At 47.4% G+C, this 21427-nt stretch overlaps 1 protein-coding gene across 2 annotated transcripts in view; it reads left to right on the top strand.

Annotated features, from left to right (window-relative positions):
• The window catches only part of TOX2 (TOX high mobility group box family member 2), a 151103-nt gene that overhangs the window by 17273 nt on the left and 112403 nt on the right, over positions 1-21427 (top strand). The window contains exon 2 of one of the 2 annotated variants that reach the window (XM_065645697.1): positions 18063-18070. The exons of the other annotated variant lie outside the window; for it this stretch is intronic. Coding sequence (XP_065501769.1) covers positions 18063-18070 — 8 coding nt within the window. The remainder of the gene's footprint in view (positions 1-18062; positions 18071-21427) is intronic. 2 annotated transcript variants of the gene reach the window in all.

Raw genomic sequence — 21427 nt, 5'->3', positions numbered from 1 at the left:
ATCAGCATCCTACAACTCTGTTACGCAGACTGTGATGCAGCAGCGGTTTGCACCAGGCTGCTGCATTTCAGCAGCTCTGACTTTAGAAGGGGCTCTGAAACAAACAGGACTGGTCAAACATCCCTGGTGCATTGCAAAAATGGGACTTCAGACATCAAAGAATCAATTCTGCCTCTGAATTGCCTGGGAATTATGGTTGATGAATTTGTGATATAGTCTCCTGAAGCATGATGCACGTGGTTTATGGTTTTGCCAAAATCATCAAAGCTAAAAAAATTCATCAGTTCTATTCTTTCCTCCCAGTGACCACACACTTGGTGAAATTTTCACATTCTTCCTTCCTCTTGCTGTGTGAAATGTCCCACCTTCTCATACGAACCGCCGCAGAGAGCACGTGCTGCCTGTGGAGCCCTGGGCGCTGCTCTGAGCTATGCCGGAGTGTAGCTCCGGATTTCCCGGCTTGCAAGATGCTCCCTGTTTAAAATGTCATCTAGTTTCTTTTCTTTTTGGAAAACTGGGGGAAAAAAAATGTAAAAGCGGAGCTCATATGCTTCCATGCTCATCTCCTTGCTACAATGGTGAGAAGAGGGTTAATAGGAAAGGTGACCATCAGACTGGTAACCACTTGTCTGCATGGGTTTTGCTGAGTTCCTAATGCAAGAACTCCAGAGCTGGAGCGAGATCTGTGTTGTTGGTGAATATCACTATTTCATGTCTGTCCTGTGTATATAAAAGCTGGGGTTTATGGGGGCAGGATAGTGCTGATAGAGGCAAATTCCGCAGTCCAGTGAGTGGACAAGCACTTACTGAGCAGTGGTGTCAGAGGAGGGTCCCCTGGTCCCCAACAGGGACCAGCACGTAGGTGGTGGCTTGGGTTGGGGTTTCTGCATCTGGCCAGGGGTGAGGGAGCTGTGGAGGAGAGTAAGGGCTAAAATGAAGCAGACTGTCCAACAGGCATAAGCACGTAGGCGTGAAGGAAGACAGGTTTTCTGTTCCACTGTGCTGGTTTCATTCAAAGGGTTGCAGAGATCATCAACTCTGGACCACTGCAGACACTCTACTCCTCTGCCCCATCCACATCTGATGGGGAATTCCTCCCCGGCACAGAGAGGGTCCCTGGTCTCCATCCCCAGGGCTGTCCCATGGGCATCCTCAAGGGCATGAAGCCTTCCCTGATGCTCCAGGATTTCAGTTTGTGTTGCCATTGTCATTGATCCCGGGCATTAATGGCACATGTGAATGTGAAAGCGAGCAGTTCTAGTTTGCCCACGTGTTAAATTTGATATGAGCAGACTTCATTAAAAAAATAAAATAAAATTCTAACGCATGGAGCCCAAGAGGTGGGTTAATTTAAGTGCTATTAAGAGATGATTGGTAATGCCCAGCTGTGCATATTGATTCAGCCGAGAGGCAGCAGGAGCAGTTCATCAGCATCACCAGCCCTACCCTCTCATTGCTCTCAGAAGAGCAGTTTGTCCCTGGGCTGCGGAGCCCCATCCCTTGGTTGCGAGGGGTATCTGGTAATGAGGGGTATCTGGTTTCTCCCGTCTCCTCTACCCTTTTCTCTGTGCTTCTCCCACCTTTGCTCCACAAGCCCTTCCAGCCGCATCCGTGGGGTTGGAGAGGAGGTTGCCCCGAGGTGTCTGTGCTTTGGTCAAGAAACAACGTACCGTTAGACACGGCTGGAGCCCCAGAGCTCCGTGTGCGGGGTTACAACAGCTCCTGGCACTGCTCCGATGGGCGTCACGGGGCTGCGACCCGAGGCCAGGGTGAGGGGCCTCACCTGGAGGGTATTTGTTCATAGGATTTAGTTTGAACCCTTTGCAGCCCCTACCACAGAACCTTGATGACGGTGAGTGCTTCTCTCCACCAAGGCACTTTTGGTGGTGAATTAAATCACTACTTCTTTTTTTTTTCCCCTCCAGTATTCAGTGTTCTGAGCTAAATTAGAATAGAAACCTTTTCAAACTGTTCCTTTAATAAAGTATTTAGTTAATAGATGATGCATAGCTCACAAAGCTTGCAAGAATCTGACACGGGCTATCATAATATTATGATATTTAGCAGCAAAACCTACTGCATTATCAACTTACCTCTATAGCATGGAGGAGGCAACAGCTGAGGCATAAAAACTAATGCTTCAGTATGACAGAGCTAAAATTGAACTTGGCAATTACCGCGTGCATGATTCGCAGTATTGTGAAGTGAAGCTACTATATAAATCAGCTCCAGTAATCATAGGGTTTAAAATTAGTCAGTTACTATTAACTCTGCCAGCGTTAGCATATGTTGAAGAATTATAAAAGTGAAAGGTATGGAATATCTGAAGTACAGGTTTAAAGTAAACCACTTGAACAAGCTCCCAGTGGGAGGATTTTAAGTTCATGCAGAAGTAAGGTTTTGGGTACTCTGACAAAGGTTTGTGGAACACATTTAATTGCACATTGCAGTCTAATCTTTTGAATGCTTAACATCCTTTAGAAAGCACCTTTTCATGTTCCCAAGACTTTCACAGTTCACAGAGGGTAGAGTGATGATTGAATTTAATTTTTCCTCCCTTATGGATTTTTTCTTTTTTTTCAGAGCGGCGCTATTCAAATAGTTTGCAGAGCTCTTCAATGCAGGGCATAGAAAAAAGGGAACAGCAGGATAATGTTTTAAAATCATTATGGGGAAGTGAAAGGCTGCTCTGAGCACAGCACAGAAATTAGCAACTGCTATGATTGCTAAATTTTTATTCAATGCAAAATTCATGGAATTTGCTGCTGTGAAAAATAGAGGAGTCAAGTTATTTAATAGGATTCTAAATTATGTAGGATGCACAAATATTTTATATGGGGCACAGAGCTGCGTGTGTTTCTGCAGGAGAGCAGGAGCTGGAAGCAGCTCGGTGGGGTCAGTTGGTTGCTTTATTGTCCAGTCCTGGCTCCTCTGGTTCGCATTAACATTTTCAACTTAATTTTTGAAATAACACTGTTTCGGTCTTGGTGACGCATGGCCGTGACAAACGTGCTCGGGTTTATAACCTCCGAAAGCTTTTGAAGAAGGGTGCGGATATGCCTGGCTTGATGCAGCTTCACGCTGCTTGCCCGGACCTGCTGCGTCGGGAGGACACGGCTCCGCACGGCACCTCGTGTGCTTGCAGACACCTCGTGTGCTTGCAGACACCTCGTGTGCTTGCAGACACCTCATGCTTGGGCTCTTGTTGTCGGGGTTTTGCTGCCCGTGGGTAATTCTGGATGAGTTGCACCCAGTGTTAGGGTGGTGTTGGAGGAGGTGGCGCTGTCCTCTCGGAGCCCTCAGCCTGGGCTGCTTGTGAGCAGCATCCCCAAGGAAGCTTCTGGCACTTCATGTCATTCCAAGTGCCTCAGTCCCTGGTTTCTCCCTCCCTGCATCCCCTCCGGGGAAGGCGGGCTATGCTCTGATGGAGTTTCCTAGCTGGATGCGTTCCCTCTTACTGAAGTTAAAAGCAACTTTCCTGAACTTATCCATAGTTCCAGTTGTACGCCCGCACTGTGCAGTCCTGCCCCCCCAAGCAGCACCACCTGTGCTCCTGCAAGGCGGCTCCCACCCCTCGCTTTTCTCTTTCCATGTCTGACCTTCAGATTCTGATGTAAATCATGACGCTGTTGTGGATTTACTTTTTCCCCACTTGCCTCTTGGCCATACGGTTTTGTTCACTTACAGCCAAGTCTGGTTCCAGAATATGAAACTCGTGCCTTGCTTCCAACTCCAGCAAAGTAGAAACATTGCAGCAAATCCGCGCTTTGGTCTTTCTTTACTTTTAGTCCCCCCATGTGTCCTAATTATTTAGTGCAACTCGTTCAGCCAGTGTTTTTGAAGATGTTCGTGTTCTGTCAGGGAAAAGGATCAGATGAGACTGTCTTTTCCCTCTTTCCTTTTTTTTTCTTTTCTGGCTTTTTAAAATAGAGAAATAGGAGGCATGGTGTACAGCAGGACCACGCTCCTGGCTAACACGCAAGTGGCCCCCAGAAAAATGCTTTGATAATCAAAGTGCAGCGTGATGAGGTGGAGGGATGGAAAAGTTAACGCCGAGGACTGTTTGGGTGCTGGTGCGGGGCAGAGCCCGTGTGTGATCACAGAGTTAGTTACTGTACCCTGTGATAAAGAGCGAAGACTGTGAAGGTCACTGTGCACAGATGAGCCTATTTGCCATCATATTGGGGACTTTGCATTTTGGAAATGCTCTGTGATTTGTCTCACCAGCAGCAAGGCGCTACCTTATCAGCCAGAGATAAACTTGGCTGCGTTCCGTTAAAGGATTTTGAAATATATAGTTTTCAATTGGGTGATACAGGGTAAATTGCCCCCATTGTCTCTGCCAGTAACTTTAAGATTCACAGGGAATTTATCAGTACATTTAACACTTCCATTGAAACTATATTTCCGAGGTTATGGAAATGAGCTACAAATGAAAGTCACAACTCAAAAAGCAGGAAACATGCCTGTAAGTGAGGAAAAAGCTGTCACTGGCATTGTGAAGAAAGAGAGGTATAAATAGGGCATTGGGTTAGAAAGCAGGAAATCTGCGTGCTGTGGGTTTTACTTGGAATTTCTTCTGGTGACCCTAGATAAGATTGTTAACCCTTGTCTCTGCAGACAGTTGTACGTGCTTATGTATGGGCTCTGGTTCTGGCTTTTGGGATTGTCTGCATGAGCTAACTGTTTGAAAGGGTAGCCGCTCCATCAATCATGGGCGTGTGGTTTTCGTGCTTAGGAAGGATCACTTTACCAAAGAGACTGAATTTCTCAATATTTCCTGTAGAGTATAATTTAGTCTTGTCCCCACACTGCATAGCCTGGGAGTGACGATCTCATGGCGAAGGGTTTGACCTTACAAGCAGGAGAGTGGAGGGTGGGCATCACAGACAGAGCAGCAATTCCTACTGCAGATGGACTTAATGCAGTCGATGACCACAACTTTGTGATCAGTTTTATTTTTATAGAGAAGATAAATAGCATCAGTCGGGAAAGACTTTTTCTTATCTCCATGGTAGACCCAAGAAGACCCTTCCATGTGAGCCAGTGCACGGGTGTCCATGCACGTCGGTCCTTGCTTGCAGCCTCCACAGAACCACAAGTGAAATTGCTCCAGTCGTGACACAAGAGAGGTGTAAAATTCCAGCTCGCAGAAAAGGGCAGGTTTCTGCCCAAAACACACTCTGGGCTTTCAGCCTCTGGTCAGCACTGTTGAGTGTGTAGCATAGCAGCAGAACATGGCCTGGTATTTATCATGCCCTTTTGTATAACTTTGCTCAAAGTAGGTATATTTTTTTTTTTAACGGCGTATACCAGGTACCAGGGTAGGCTGGAGGGAAACCCTTGAGGTGGACAGTTGCAATGGGAAAGCCAAAGAAATAGGACAAATCATTACCATTAAGCAAGGCTCTGTGCTGCATCCCACTCACGATGAGATGTGGGGATGTGCGTTGCATGGTGTTCTCCTCGGCTGGAGATGCAGGTGTCGGAGCATCCCGGGGGTGTGAACCCCAACGTGCTCCAGAAGGGATGCTGACCCCTGCCTGCCCACCACCATCGGGAGGTGCTTTGCGTTGTGTGGTGGTGCCCTCTTCCTGGGGTACCTGTTCCTGTTCCCCCCCGCACCACGCCACCAGCCAGCCAGGGGATCATGCCTGTGGAGAAGAGCAATCCTCCCGTGGAATTTAATGCCTTAAAAACCAAACTGAAACAAAACCAATCCTGTGAGAAGGGGGCCTGGCCTCTCTGGCACTGATGCTGTCGGTTCCTGGGCTGACAGCTCCAGTGCACATGTAAGTCAAGGGGTCGCGTGGGTCTTTAGTAAAATGACAAGTGAGTATGATAGTTCTGAGGTTTACAAGTTACAAATTTGGCCTAGGGAGTTATTTCAGGCTTGTGCAGTCTAAAATTGTCTCACAGCCTGAAATCACATCTCAAATAGAAATAATAACCTCCCATCTCTCCAATCCCTGTGTGCTCTATAATAAACAAATGATGACGTGCCCAAAGGTGTCACCCCAGCAGCATCGCAGCCGCTTCCCGGGAGCGCTGGCATCGAGGGGCACTTGTCTTGGGGATGAGATGCACGAGTCAGGATGTTTCTTGCACAGCTCGTGACTTCTGTAGAAGTTGATAGTAATATTTCTCTGTGTGTGCGTCTTGGCTCAAATCTCTGAAAGTTGAAAAAAATATAAAGAAAAAAGGATGAATACTTCATACCTGGGCAGGGGGGACTGATTAGCTCTCGCAAGCTGAATCTGAATCCTTCAGAGGAAACCACGAAGGATTCCCCATGTTTCTTGTTCTTTGATGCCCCTTGTACCATCTCACTGTTAATCCCAGCGCTTTCATAGGGAGGTTCCCAGCACCAAACCTGCAAGCTGGTGACTCACTGCAGAAAGTGACTTTTCTCCCTTTGACTATGACTTAAACCCCCAAAGCTGAGCATATTTGGAAAAGATTTTGCACCGCTTGCAAGGCCCTTTGCAGAAGCCGTAACCGAAATCGGTGGGGACAGAGCGGTCGCTCCCCCTTGTAAGCAAAAGCAGAATTTGTCTCGTCCCCGGAGTGCACAAACATTTGCTCTGTGGGCTGTGCCACAGCGCGGCTCTTCTCCCAGTACAGGTTGTTTTGTTTCCTGTGGTGTCTGTGTTGCTGCTGAGGCAGTTCCACCAACCTCCTGTTTCTCCCAGGGCTGTTTGCATGGCAGGTGTTTGCTGTGATAAAATATTGACGGGGAGGAGGAAGGAAGGCTTCGTTCTCTGTCTGTCCCTGCCTCTCGTTATTTTTCAGGTGGGAGGTACAAAAAGGGCCACAACTTGATTTTTAGAATCAACCAAGAGTTTGTAGAATGTGAATAGAACTGGGGTTTGGTTCACCTTGGGATAACTTTGTTAAATCCCTGCCTTGGCTGGAAGGCGGAGCTGGATGCTGGCAGGTCTGGGCATGGACAGAGGAGCGGGGCAGAAGATGTGGGGGCAGTGAGGTGTCCACATGTGCCACTGGGCTGGATGTCCCAGCAGCAGAAGGAACCACCTGTGCTGCTGGTCTTCAAATGCCCCCAAATGCAGCACGTTCCTGCTCCTGTTGTCTTTGTCGTCATCAACCTCTACAAAAAAAACCTGAAAAAGCATCATAAAAACCTGTGAACTCCTTGATGAGCAGAGCTGCCCACTGACCTCTGGGCTGCCTGGATCCTTCCAGCGCAAGATGAGACCCCAAGGTGATCCCTGTCAGTACCACGGCCAGAGGCTGGACCCCGAGCCCTCCCTGGGAGCAAAGGGCTGGCAGGTGTGCGGCTGTCAGAGCGTCACCCAGGCTGGGTGAGCTGGTTTGCACCCCTGCGGGACAGGTTCTTGGGAAGCCCCAGCGTGGAGCAGGAGTGAGATAAATGGCCAAGAGAAAGAGGCAGCATTGAGGAGTCAAGGTGGTGAAGGGAGAGCTTGGGGCTGAGACAAGCAGCTGCGTCTACTTTTGTTTTAAACTGATTGCACTGCTGCTTTTGTGCTTTTGTCCATCCCTCTCCTGCCTTTTCTTCTTCCCTGTTTTTTTTTTTTTTTTGCCAGTTCCCAGGACTTGGCAGGCTTTGCCAGGTTAACTAAAGACTGACTATTGTGTATAAGGTGATTTTTTTATTCAACAGGGATGCTATTTTGTACCAGCCTGTAAGCTGGACATAAGAGAGCTTCTCCCCAACATTGTAGGTGGCAAGTTGGGAAGCCAGGACCTCGCTCTATCACGTTTCTCTTTTTCTTCCTGCAAAGAAATATGTTGGATGCTCCTTACCCCTTCACAAAACCAAACCAAACCAACAAAAACCCACTCAAAACCAACCAAACAAAACCCCCCAAAACAAAACAAACAAACGAAAAACTAAACCAAAACCCAAACAAACAAACAACAAACCCTGATGCCTCTGGTCCGGCTGCTTTGTGAGTTATTGAGCAACATCCGTGTGACCGTGGTGAAACGAGGAATGAAGGGGAGGAACTCAGGTAAGACAAGTACAGGTGTGGAGCCTCTCCTCTGGCAGGGAAGAAGGAACCTTGCTGCAGCAGATGCAAGCTGGAATGGGTTTTGCAGAGAGCTATGGAAGGGAATCACTGGGTTGCACACATCAGGGTGGCCTCCAGTGAGACCAGTAAAGCTCACTGGGTGACTGTGCCTGCTCAGGTGAGCCGTGTGCTGCAGGCTGCCCGCCCAGGGCAGGGCTCAGGGCTCTATGTTGGCCTTTGGTAACTCTTTTTTTTTTTTTTTTTTTTTTTTTTTTTTTTTTAATACAGACACTGAAAACCACCCTGCTTTTGTCTTAATTGAAACAAAAACAGGAGGTGAGTGCCCCAGAAACTTCACTGTGCACACGGTTCAAGTGGCTGTGGTTTTTGTTTCTAGTTAGCTATAACTATCTGATGAACCGTTTCTGTTGGGTTTACTTTTATATTTTTTTCTCTTTTTCTATTTTCCCTGTGTGAAGGAAGACAGAAACCTTTTCTGGCCAGTTTGTAACCCCACTGTTCCCAGCTCTTGCCATTAGCGGCCGTGTTCACGCTCAGTGTAAGCGGGTGTGCTCCGAATCCACGTGCACGTGCCAGGTCTGAATGCGACCTCCAGCGAGGATATTAAATGTCTCTAAAAGCCTCTCTGCAGCAGTGGGTTTGGCATTAGTATCGACTGATGGCTATAACATGAGTGGCAGGATGAGGATTGCAGGTTGCCATGGCCGGTCAGCTGGGCTGGGATTTCCAAGTGCCTGTGGGAGCCCAGTACGCCCAGTATGGGCACAAGGTACTATCCAGTCTTCTGCTCAGAGTTGAATACCTGCTAGGAGTTAAATAAATGTTCAGTCACTCTTATACTGAAGACAGACGTACCTATGCTCAACTCAAAGGGACAAACCAGTAACTGATACATGGGTTTGGGGTTTATTTTTGGTCATTATAATGAACACTTCTGCTTCATACTTTTTGTTTCTCATTTCTCTGTACTTTTGGACTTGCTGTTCCCATTCACCATCGCTCGTCTGCTGTGCTGCCCGGGGACTGCTCACACCCAGCATGAGAGACTGTTTGAGTCAATCTCCCAGTGTTGTTTCAGTTGTTTGCAGTTCCAGGCAGTTTACGTTTTTAATTTGCTATTATCCAGACATCTTGGCTTCTGCTGTGGGGCGTTTTGAGCTTTTTTTTTTTTTTTTTTTTTTTTTTTAAGCTTCATACACAATGGCTATATCCAAAGGAAAGGTGTTGAACTAAGTGGTCTGACCAGCTGCAGCAAGTGGTACAGCACAGGATTGCTTGAAATTAGAATGATGTGCCAGCTTGAATAAGTTGGCATGTGAGTATTGAGACTGAATCCTAGAGCAGCAAGGAAGGTCAAATTAAAGATCTGCTGTAGTTGGAAGATGGGAGATATGTGGTCTTTTCAATATTCTGCTATTAAATGGTGGGCACAAGGAGATACTCGTCACTGGAAGAGTTTTACCTTGTTACTAGCATAGATCTTTTGAGAAAGGTGTTTAGCAGCTTTTGCTGATTCGAGAAAGTGATATTCTGGCTGGGCTTGTCCTTTCAAGAAAACTGTTGTCTGCAGCTTTGCACAGTCTTTAAGTGGCAGTACCAACCTACCAGTATAACGAAACATGGATTGAAAATGCAGAAGTTCTATCTAAACCAGTGACTCCGGTATCGCCAGCAACAGAGGGAGTATTCACTCCTAGTTTAATACTTCTAACACTTGGTTGTGGTTTTTGCATTGGCCTTACTCTGGTGAGGATATGCTCAATGATGGTTATTACTCATGGTTGGCATCAAAGTAGCCTCAGAGAGAAGTTGTGTGTTGGTTTCTTGGTTCTGCTGGTTATCCCGTGCGTCTGCTCCATCTCTGCGTGTCCATCAAGTAGGGCACGGGGACTTCTCCATTCTGCTCTCTGCTCCAAGGCCAACTATCCTGTTTCCCTGAAAACAAGACCTACCCTGAAAATAAGCCCTAGCATGATTTTTTTCTGGATTTTTGAGGATGCTTGAAATATAAGCCTTACTCCAAAAATAAGCTCTAGTTGCATTTCGTAAAAAAAGTCAGTTTAAATAGCGTCCGGACAGCTATGCGTGTGAAAAAGTAAGCATCTTTTGGAGCAAAAATTGTATAAGACCCTGTCTTATTTTGGGGTACACCCTGGAGGCAGCTTGTTCTGCTGACTTGGTTTGCCCTCACCCAAAGAGGTGCCAGCTCCTGCTGTCATTGACATCTTGCTACAAAGACACCTGTCTACGTGTTACCAGATAGAGGAGATCGCTTCTGATAAAGATATAAAGATGAAGTTTGTCGATAAGCTTCTCTTGAATTATGGGGCCTCTCTGAAAATAGCTTATTCTGAAAGGATTTCAACCACTGTTCTCATGCTGCAAGACAGAAAGTCCTTGTGCATCAGACCAGTAGCAGATGTCAGTTGAAGGACGTGCTGAATTACAGTCAGTTCATGTGCCAGGAGAATGGGCCAAGTTTATAATTGTGAATGAGGTTCCTGTGCGACTTGATTCTTCAATCTGTTCACAAATCGGGTGTTGACGCCGTTATATTTTACTGAATGTGTTTGCCTGAAGGTATTGTTTAAGGAGTAGTTTTGTGTCACTGAATCCCAACCTGTTGGGTGTTTGCAAGCAGTTCGGTGTGGTTATTTATTGTTTTTTGTCTGACTGGTGCACAGCTGAATAAACGAAAGCTCGTTCCTTCGAGCGTTTGCAAGAAGCAACTCGGAGCCAGCTTGGATGAGCAGCCTCAACCGCTGCTCTGCATCCTGACAGCCATCCTGAGCTACTCAAGAGAGGTGAAAGCAAAGTCAATTCCTGGAAAGGAGAGAGGGAAAAAAATAGTTGTGTCATTAATAAGTCCTGTTGGCAATTTTATATATATACATATATATATAACTGTATTTTAAGGCTCCTGACGCAACTCACCACTTCTGTAGCCCTTGCTGGCCTCTCCTGGGGATGGCTGCTGTGGTCAGAGGTGTGTTGCTGCTGGCTGCCCCAGGCTGCGTGGTGACTGTCCCTCCTGCCAGCCCGGGGTGTTGGGGACAGCGGTGACAGCCACAGCAGGTCTGACCTGGTCCGTAGCAGCAGCTGTGTACCCCTCCTGGGAGCAGCACCTGCATGTGCCGGCCCCATGAAGCTTCTCTTAATAGAAATACTATTTATTACAGCAATAAAACACGTTAAAGAAATTTAGCAGTAATGAGACCATCACGTTATGTGTATGCTCATCCTTGTCTTGCTTACCAAGTATTTGACCTCTGTTAGGTCCCATCGTTCTCGCAGCTGCTGAGATCTGTGTCTGGCTGACACAGCTCTGGTCCCTTCACTCACAACCGACTCATCCTCCCAGCCTCGGGAGCTGGGTCTGGTTAAAAGCCAGCTGTGCAAGTCCTTCCTCTGTTCCTGTGACAGCAGCACATCTTAATTCTCTATAGCCCTCTGGTATATGTGAGCCCCAATACGGGCTCTGTGCCCCTCCAGGTCATGGTGCAGAAGCACATCGTTGCCCTGCGGTTACTTTTTTATGTGCCGTCTCTCGCAGCCGGAAGGATGCGCCCTGCAAGGGGGACCGGGGCGGCAGCACCCTCATTGTTCTGGTCACCGCACACACACAAAACACTTGAAGTCATCACTTGCAGATCGTTATCCTGCAGTTCTGTCACGTCCCGTAACCACCACCTTCCTCTTCCGATAGCGATCACGAGCAAAGTGCAAGATCTGATGGTAAAGGGCTGTGAATTCCCAATCAGAGAGGATTTGAGGGTTATAAAGACAATTAGCTTTTATGCTTCTGTTATGGCACGTGGCTCTGGACCAGCATGGGACTCAGAGGGCAGCGACCTCCCCAGCTGGGCAGCCTTTCCATAAGGCATGAAGTGTTTGCAATGATACTGTTAATTTAGCAAACCTTTGGAGTGACTGCTGCCCTGTGATCTCTATCAGTATAACTTCATGCCCTCGGGCAAGCAGCTCAGCATCCACACCAGGGGGTTTTAGTGGAAGCAGGGCATCCGTGTCTAAACAGCGATGAACGAAATGATGCAAAAACCCCTGCGAGGGGATGCCCGGTGTTTCGTGGCATCTTCTCCCCAGGGCTGAGTTCCAGGTGAGCTCGTGGCACAGTCGGTTGGTGGGGACATGGTCAGCACTGGGTGAGGTGACATGAGATGAGCAGGGCTCTGCCTTGGTGAGCAAAGACTGCACAGAGCAGATGTATTACTTATTTATGCAGCCCGGATCCTGGCGTGACAGAGTGCGGCACAAAAGCTAAAATGACAGTAATTAGGATGGATCTGCACTCAGTGACCCAGAGAAAAGTGAAAACTGGGGAAGATAATCATGAGTGAAAGAGGCAACACGAAACAGAAAATGGTGACGGTTACAATTTGAATGAGGGAACGAGCTCCTAAAGCAAACTAGCTCCTGGAAATCCCATTAACGCTGACAAATATCCAGCTCCAGGATTCGGGAAGTGTCAGTGAGCATCTGTTCAGGTAAATAAAGGGGATGAATCCAGTTGCTGTTTAAAAATGCTGCCTGCTCCCCTGTTTAAGGTGAGCCTGTTAATACAGGCTGCCTGTTAAAATCGCTCGCTATCATTACAGTGCTAACAATTATGATATTCTCTGTGGTCGGGGATTATTGAACACCTGGCTCCCGGCATTAGCAGCAGCGCGGCACCACAAACGCTCCCACAACAGCAGCTCTGAGGATAACCCACGTTCTTGGCTTCGAGGATGATAGATTACTGAGGAGTTGTTCTGTTTATGAGCCCTCTAAAATGGGCGAAGTTCCAGTAAATTCAAGTCTGGATTCTGTTCTAATTCACTCGCTGCTTCATCCGGCTATGGCTGGTCGAGTTTTAAATCCAAACAAATTTGGGTCTGCTGGTGTTTCTTGGAACTGTTTTGGTTTAGTTTGGTTTGAACGAGGAGGCCTAGGCCATGAGCTGAAAAAGATCTCAAAGCCCCTGTCTGAAGATGGCTCTGATTGCACTTAGTTGAGTGGAGGGACTGATTCAACATCTCCATTTTGTAGGGATCCGGCACAAATAATTTATAGTCGTGAAAATAGCCCTGAGAAGGAGCCCTGCTCGTCCAGGAGAGCTGGGAGGGTTGGGATGGCTTTGGGCCCGGCAGTCCTGTTGACTCTACGAGGTCTTCTGGCTGGCTTTGACTTTTGTGAGGGTAACCGGGGGTGGATTGGACACCCACCTCCTCTGAGGACACGTGGGAGCTTGTATGTGTTGGGAGGAGAGGCTTGCCTCTTGCATCCCCGTGTAAATTTTGGCACCATCACGACTGCTTTGGTACAGGAAAATAATGACAATTTGGTCTGAGTTGCTTCTCAGCCAGAGAACAAAGCTGTGGTGTGAGTCCAAAGGGACCTCCTGGCTGTAACGGGACGAAGAGGAGATTGCAGGCCGATCTGTGAGTGCAGGGGGCGGCAGTCATCCAGGGCTGGGTCGGATGCTTTTCCAAGGCTTTATTCACGTGTGAAGCTCATTCATGCGTAAAGGAAAATGATGTTCCACTGGAAGCGCTGTGCATGAGTTGAACACCCCAACGATGCCGTCCCTTTGCCTCTGCTCACTGGGGCCACCTTCTGAGCTATAGCTTGGGTGGTCCCACTCTCACCAGCACTGTGAAAAGCAGCAGCTTTGTCCTCAAAATGTTTGTGTTTCCTGCAGGGGTAGGGGTATTCCTAAGCCTGGGAGGTAAGATGAAGGCTTTAAGCTGTGGTGAACACTTCTCCTGGCAGTTGGCATGATCTAGACATGGCCACAGTGAGGCAAAGCAGGACCAGGAGGTGGACTTGTGCCAGGCACCAAAAGCAATGCCATCTGTTTGAAAAGGACCACAGTGGAAAGAAATTCAAGTGGCTCTGGTGTGCTCTGGGAAGCTACAAGTGCTCATGGGGATTTCCTGGGGATTTAAGGACAAGTTTTAGTTCAGGTGTTAGTCTGGTGGTCTTTTGACAGCAGGAGATGAACTGAAAGGTGCAGCCCTGTCACCCCTGATGAATGGGGGCAGCAGCTCTGCTGAATCTTGGCTCATACTGGATATGAGCCCCTCAGACCAGGACTAATGATGGAGAAAATTAAGCAGGAACTTCCCCTCTGGAGATGTCACACATCTTGTAGAGCATCTCTGGGCCTGCTGAGAACCAGGGCTCTGCAGGCTACCACAGCCTGAGGCTGAAGCGTACCACCACCCCTGTGGGAATTGCAAACATTTTGGGAATAAAAGCTGCTGCTTTTCAGGGTGCCAGTGAGAGCAAGACCACCGGAGCTATCGCTCAGAAGTTGGCTCCTGCTTAATTTTCTCCATCATTAGTCCTGGCCCCAAGGGGCTTGTGTGGCCATCCTTGGTGGCCCCAGCATCCCTGGCACGGTGACACACCAGAGGATCCCTTGGAGAGCTTTGGGGCAGCCTGGTTTGGCCCCCTTGGCCATGATGAGCAACGCAACAGCAATTGTTATGGGACTTCACCAACTGGGACAAGCGATAGCATTAGAAATACCTGAGCACAGGACGTTGTAACCTCTCATCCCAAGGTACACGGCATGTGTATGCGTGTTAAGGAAGAGAGATGATGGGGAGAAGAGTGTATAAACGATGAGTGATGGCATACAGTTAAACAGTGGAGCCTCTTGCCTGGGTTGGGGTGTTTTGTAGGATTTTTTTAAGTAGTATTTTTTTTTTTTCCCTTTAAAGTATGTTAAATGTTTCAAAAGTGCCAGAGCTGGGATGGATCTCAGCACACACAGAGAACAAAACATGTCAGTGAGTCCCTTGTCTCCAGGCTGGCTGACAACCCTCTGTTCTGGCTAATTTTTGGTGTCATCAATCACGGGTACCAAGACAGCAGCCTTGTGGTGCCCTGTGTGCACTGCGGAGCTCATTGAGTGACCTATTAGTGCTTTCAGTTAATTTTGGTGACGTATTTATAGCAGGGAGATCTACAGCACCGATTTCCTACAGGACACATCACAGTTTGACATCAGATTAAGTTATAGAGTACCTTTTCCTTGCTGGATCAATGGGTAGAGTCAAACAGAGCCTCGTCTACATGCAGATGAGGAGGATTAGATTTAAATCAGCAAATGTCAGTAATGGCTGTTTTTCCCACCAAGGGAAGAATAGGCAGGGAAAAATTTCCATCATTAATAATTGAAGTTTATAGAGGGGAAAAAAAATGAATGTATCATATACCGCTCCTGCAGATAACAGGCCCCCGCTTTTGCTGATAATTCTGTCTGGCAGACAAGTGCTAAAAAATTGTTATGATTATCACTGGGTTTCTGAATCTGTTATGAATCTTCTGCAGTTGTAGAATACTTTAACAAATGCCATTTTGTGGCACAGCTGAAAATACTATTGGTAGCACAAAAATGTCCGTAGAAAAATAGGGACAAAATAGTTGGAAATGAGTCTTGATATTATTTGCCAAAAGGAGGAGAATAACAAATTCTGGTGTGGACTTTGTAAAGCGGGGTGACTGGAGTTGGTGGCTGTTTTCCTCCCCAGTGACTGGCATGGTGGGTGCTGCGATGCAGATGGGCACCGGTGAGCTCTCCTTCCCTGGTCCTGCTGGAGAGCACCTTGGGCTGGTGAAATCACAAAGTCATAAAATATTTTGGGTTGAAGGGCCCTTCCCAGCTGCCCCAGTGTCCCCCCTGCCATGAGCAGGGACATCTGCACCAGCTCAGGTTGCTCAGAGCCCCGTCCAGCCTGGCCTGGGATGTCTCCAGGGATGGTTCAGCCACCACCTCTCTGGCCAACCTGGGCCAGGCTCTCACCACCCTCAGGGCCAACAATTTCTTCCTCATGTCCAGCCTGAATGTCCCCTCCTTTAATTTAAAACCAGCACCCCTTGTCCTGTCGCAACAGGCCCTGCTGAAAAGTCTGTCCCCATCTTTCTTCTTGGCCCCTTTTAAGTATGGAAAGGCCACAATAAGGTCTCCCTGGAGCTTTCTCCAGGATGAACAATCCCAACTCAGCATGTTGCAGCAGTGGTGGTGATGCTCTGGGAAGCTAAGGCTGCCCAAGAGTTAGTGAAAAATCTATGGAAGCAGTTAGAAAGGAGCTTTTTAAAGCTTTTTTAAAGCTATTTGCAATGCATGATGTGAAAATGAAGAAACTCTGTTTCTGTAGGCTTGAGAAAGAGTTTTCCCTGAAAATATTTTAAAAAAAAAACCACCAAAAAAACCCAAAAAACCCCAACAAACAAATAAAAAAACCCAGAAAATTCTAAGTGGTAGCACTGGTTTTATGTGTGCAAGCCATACCTGTGGGGCTTGCAGGCAGGGGACCACTTTCTATCATGTGTCCACTACTCTTTATGCTGCCGACAATTTCTCCAGGCTGTAAAGCACTAGAGGTCGTGGTGTTCTGCAGCAAAGTTCTCTGATTCCTGCTCGCTTGGCATCCAAGAGCCTTAATCTCAGCAAGCATTCAAATAACATCTCATGTAAATCAAGCAGGAAATAAACCATGAAAATAAGTGAGCATGAATTTCTAATTAACTAAATTTGCAACTGGTACACACAAGTTAAAGGGCATGTGATTTATCACCCATCAGTAAAAATATTGGTTATAACTTGTGCTTTCTGTACTGTAGGGTGTGCATAGCTCAGCTGTGGAGTTAAAGGGCATCTGATTTGTCACCTGCCACCAGCCATAATGGTTGGAGCCATCATGACTGGGATGGCAGAGGCACCATGTTCCCATTTTTGCCAAAGAGCTATTTGCTTGGTTATTCCTCCAACAGGGAGATGCATGAAGGACTTTACTTCAATAAACGCATAAATAAAGTTACAGTAAGAGCTGCTTTTCCCCATTGAAAGGCGGGTCTGGAGCACAGGAGAGCAGCCAGTTTGGCCAGCATGAGGTGGGGCACGATCAGCCTTGGTGGTTCCTCGAGTGGGTTGATGGGTGCGAGTCCTCTTTATGTTACAGCCCTTCATGGCTGACGTCGGCTAGAAGTGCCACGTTGCCCTCCCTTTGCGTATTTGCAGTTCATCCCTTGGCCTGAGCATTGGATTTGCAATAGTGTTTAGGTCTTGATAAAGCTCAATGATAGTTAATCAGATCTGTGGATGGTCACGAATGCACAGTTGACTTAACCTCCAGGCACAAAGAAGAGGAGTTAAGTGGGTATGCCAAGACCAGGCTTTTTGGACCCTCTTTAACTCCAGGCTCCTTCCTAAATATTAGGAGCTTTGGTTGTGCTCGTTGGCTTCAGTGGCAGCTTAAGATTTCAGTACTTACGAAAACTAGATCCTTCTTATTGCTAGCAAGAAGATGAACAACGTTGCACAACCTGTATATTGTGGTGTAGATAAAACTGGCCCATTCCCTGTTGGATAACGATGTGTAGCAAATGGAAAACCATTGCGTTTGATGCAGAAAGTTCAGCACAATTTAATCATTACTTGCCCAGTTATCTCCCTATATCAGATGCTGGTTTGCAGGGTCCACCAGAACATAAACCTCTTGTGTTTGGACCATTATCATCTTGGTTTGCCATTAAACGTTAAAACAGTTTGTGATTTTTTTTGTTTGTGTGCATGTGATATGAGAGGTTTTGGAGTATCCAGTGTAAAATATTGAAAACTTTTCTATGAATGTTTGTGCACGTAGTCGTTGCTGTTGACTGCATCAACAAGAGCATCGGTGAGAAAGCTCTGTGGACCACAAAAACCTCATTACATAATGTCTGGAAATACAAGACGTATATGAGTTCAAGTAAGAGATACAGTAAATCATGAGGCTCTTGAGGATGGAGGAAACTCTTTTAAGTGGGCTTTAATTATCAAGCTCGAAAAATCTCCTAACTCAACGCTGAGTAGAAATCAGTGCTGACTGGCAGGATTTGGGTGCTGAAGCTCATGTTTTCAGCTGAATCAGTTCCAGGTTGAGGCCTCCCAAAGCCTGCGGAGGATGAGCAGAAGCTCAGGGTGGTGGGAAGCCGTGCTCCTCACCTCACTGTGGGCACAGATGGGTTAGAGCAGCACTGAAACGTCCCACGAAGGGCAGGGAGTGGAGCTCTGTATCCAACTCATCACCCTACTCTTCTCCTGGAATCTCTAATCCAGTCTTGCCCTACTAGTCCTCCGTACCCCCCCTTTTTTTTTTTTAATATGTGCATCTTGTTATTAGGTTTGGCCCTCCTGTTCCCCAGCACCCAGTGCATGGCTCAAGGTTTAGTTACTATGGAGTTTTTAGAAGTTTTTTATCTTCTTCCACCTCTTTCCTTGTGCTCCTCTCCAGAGTGTTTTGCAAATCTGGGCAGTTATCAGGGTGACCAAAGTGCCCTACTAGCAAGGGAGGTATTCCATTAGCTTTGTGTGTTTTCTACATAAAAATGGAAGTCCAGTGGGGCCTTTCACATAGCCAGGGTCTCAGAGAGGGTGAAGGAATGAAAAATGGGCAATGTGATAGCATTTTGCTACTTCCTCAGCTGAAGGACGGAAGGAATCAAGGTAATGTGTTTATTTGACAGGGAATACTTTGTGTACTTGTGTAATCTGTTGATCTGAAAATTAAATCACTTTCTTCTTCATCTTCTGCGCCATTGATCTTGGAGTCATTAGGGAAAGTACAAGCCGTCACGGTGACACGTGCCCCCGCCTTGCACAACCCTCACAGATGAGAACATGCATCAGCAGATGCTTTTATTCACGTGTGTCAAATATGGGTTGTGGTTGTCCCCAGACGGTGTTAACTAGAGAGGAAAAAGAGAGAGAAGCTGAAACATTCTTACAAATTTCATGTATTTTCCCTAATACTTCCCGCTTCCCTTGTTTCTGCTGCTGACTCCCATGCAGTGGGATCTGCTCTGCTGCCTGTGAGCCGGGTTTTGTGGCTCCAGGCGGCTGGGTACCAGTGGCTGTGAAGAGCTGGTGGAATTGGGGCTGTCGTGGGGTGCAGGAGGCTGCCCGGGCACAGCAGCACCTGCCCGGCCCCGTGTGCCCGATTCCCCGAGGCTGAGCGAGCTGGGAGAGAAACGGGGGCTCAGTGTTTGTGTGCGTACACATACATGGTTATATGCGTGGTTACATCATAGAATCATTTCGGTTGCAAGAGACCCTCAGGATCGTCAAGTCCAACCATAACCTAACCTAACTCTAGCACTAACCCATGTCCCTGAGAACTTGATCTGTACGTCTGTCCAACCCCTCCAGGGATGGTGACTCCACCACTGCCCTGGGCAGCTGTTTCAGTGCCTGACAACCAAAACAGCACAGGCTCGCTCCCAGCTGTACCTGCAGCGCTGCTTCCCCTGCACCATCATCATCCTCCTCCTGAACTCCCGGCTGGTTTTCCTCTGCCGAGCAGGGTGCTGGGTAACCAGGGGCAGGTGCCAAAAATCAGGCCCATGTTGCTACCGGTGCAGAGCATCACCCTGGGAAGCAGGGCCGGCAGCAAGCGCCATCCACGCTGTGTGCACGGGGCTCCGTGTCTCCCGCTGCTGGGAGGGATGAAGGGAAGATTAAAGAAACAATAATATTTTTACACTTACTGTAACTCAGATACGGTTTCATATTTCATTAATTATTGTTTTGTCACGTTAGGAGCCTGGGGAGGAAAATATTAATCACAGGTTTTGCTGAGTGCTCTTTCAGTAAGTAAATTAATTTCAGACGGGAAACTTGTTTGTGTGGATATTTGGCTCCTTCCCGTTGTCGGCAGGCGAGCTCAGCGCGCTTCCCGGCACCCGCCGAGCCCCAGCCGTCCCCCACCCGCTGGGCTTTTTGGCACGTTTTGGTTGCAGCGTTCACCTTCACCACAGAGAGCTGAGCTTGCAGGTCTCATTTTCTCGCAGGTTTTCTTTTGCTTGTTTTCATTTTCTTTTTGTTCTTTAATAACTTCTGGCCAACGCCAAGGCAAAGAGATGCCTTTTGTGGCTGGGGCAGGAGGTGGCGGCAGCCACGGGATGCTGCGGAGATCCAGACTGGCCTGTGCAAAACTTCATGCCTGTGCTACAGCCGTGCGAGAGGAATGGAATAGCGGGGAGGAAGGAGGATGGACCCATCACTCCTGTCCCCTCTCTGCACCTTCTCAATCCCAAAACGCTGCTCTCCAGTCACCTAGCGCATCCCACAGCCCTCCCCGGGCACAGGGCTGCACCAGGGCTGTTTCCTTCCGTGCACCATCATCTTCATTTGCCAGCGCTTGGTGCTGGGGAAATTCCAATTACGCATTTGCTTTTTTTTTTTTTTTTTTTTTTTTTTAATAAATCAAACCCAGCGTTTCTTTGTCAAGGAAGAGAGCCCTGAGGTAGATCTGATTAACGGCATGCAGCATGCTCCCCCCTGCCAGGGATTATTCCCTACATATCTTAAAAGCAAGTAAGGAGCTGCATTGGTTGTGCAGGGATCCAAGCAGTTACAGCTCAGCTACTCAAAGCAAACCTCCCAGGTGCTTATTTTTGGAGAGGGCTTTGCATCTCTTCTTGTTTCTGGAGTCCGTGACCCCAGACAAGAATAAATACCATCTAACTGTTCCTGCTCTGGGTTATTTCTGGCAGCATCACCAAGTAACTGAATTTCAGAGGGCTGTGTGTGTATGTGTATATAAAACAGTAGATCTCAGTAAGATAATCAATTATATGCAAGAGGAAACCAGAACTTTTTCCATTGGTTTTATCAGATATTGTGGTCAGTCAAGGCAATTCAAAGCAACTCGGAACCCTATTACATTCATTCTTGCTATAATCACTCCATCTCTGTTTACCATATTCAGTTAAAGTGGCTTGTTTGCTACATCCGCTCTGCTGCCAAAATAACCTCATTTACTCCTGCAAACGGCTTCTGGTGCTGCTGCTGGAGTGTTCCTGCATTGCAAATAGATTCTTGGCCGCAGCGCTGAGGTTTGGATATATTGTTCTTTGAATCCTGCCGTGGAATTGATTGGTTGGCATTCTCATTCACTTTTAAATACCATTTGAATGACAGGAGGGTTTGCTTTTTGTTTGGTTGTGGGGTTTTTTTTGGAAACATGGTTTTTGCTTTCAGCTGCTGTGGAGCTGAACAGTGTCTGAGCTTGGGGCTGCTTCGTTGGGGTGTTGGTGCTTTGTTGTGTTTTTTTTGTGGTTGCCATTGTTTTTGTTGTTTTTGAAAACCACATCTTCAAGCAGAAGAGTCTGTTAAAAATATTCAAGTCACTGCTTAATGTAAAGTTGGACCCAGGGTTGGCAGGAGTCTGCTGCAACTGCAGCGGTGTGTGCAAAGGAAGGGTTAGAGGATTGCAGAGGGACAGTGTGCAGCCGTGAATAACCAGCAGCCTCGACTCTTTCCCTCCTGCCCCTGGTCTTTGGTGTTGTCACCTGCACAGTGCCCTGCTGCGGTGGCTTCTTTTGGTGCAAGGTGTTGGGGTGATGCTGGAAGAGCTGTC

The sequence above is a fragment of the Caloenas nicobarica genome, chromosome 15, assembly GCF_036013445.1.
Source record: "Caloenas nicobarica isolate bCalNic1 chromosome 15, bCalNic1.hap1, whole genome shotgun sequence".
NCBI lineage: Eukaryota > Metazoa > Chordata > Aves > Columbiformes > Columbidae > Caloenas > Caloenas nicobarica.
The sequence above is the reverse complement of the archived record's forward strand: the minus strand, read 5'-3'. Positions and strand labels throughout refer to the sequence as shown.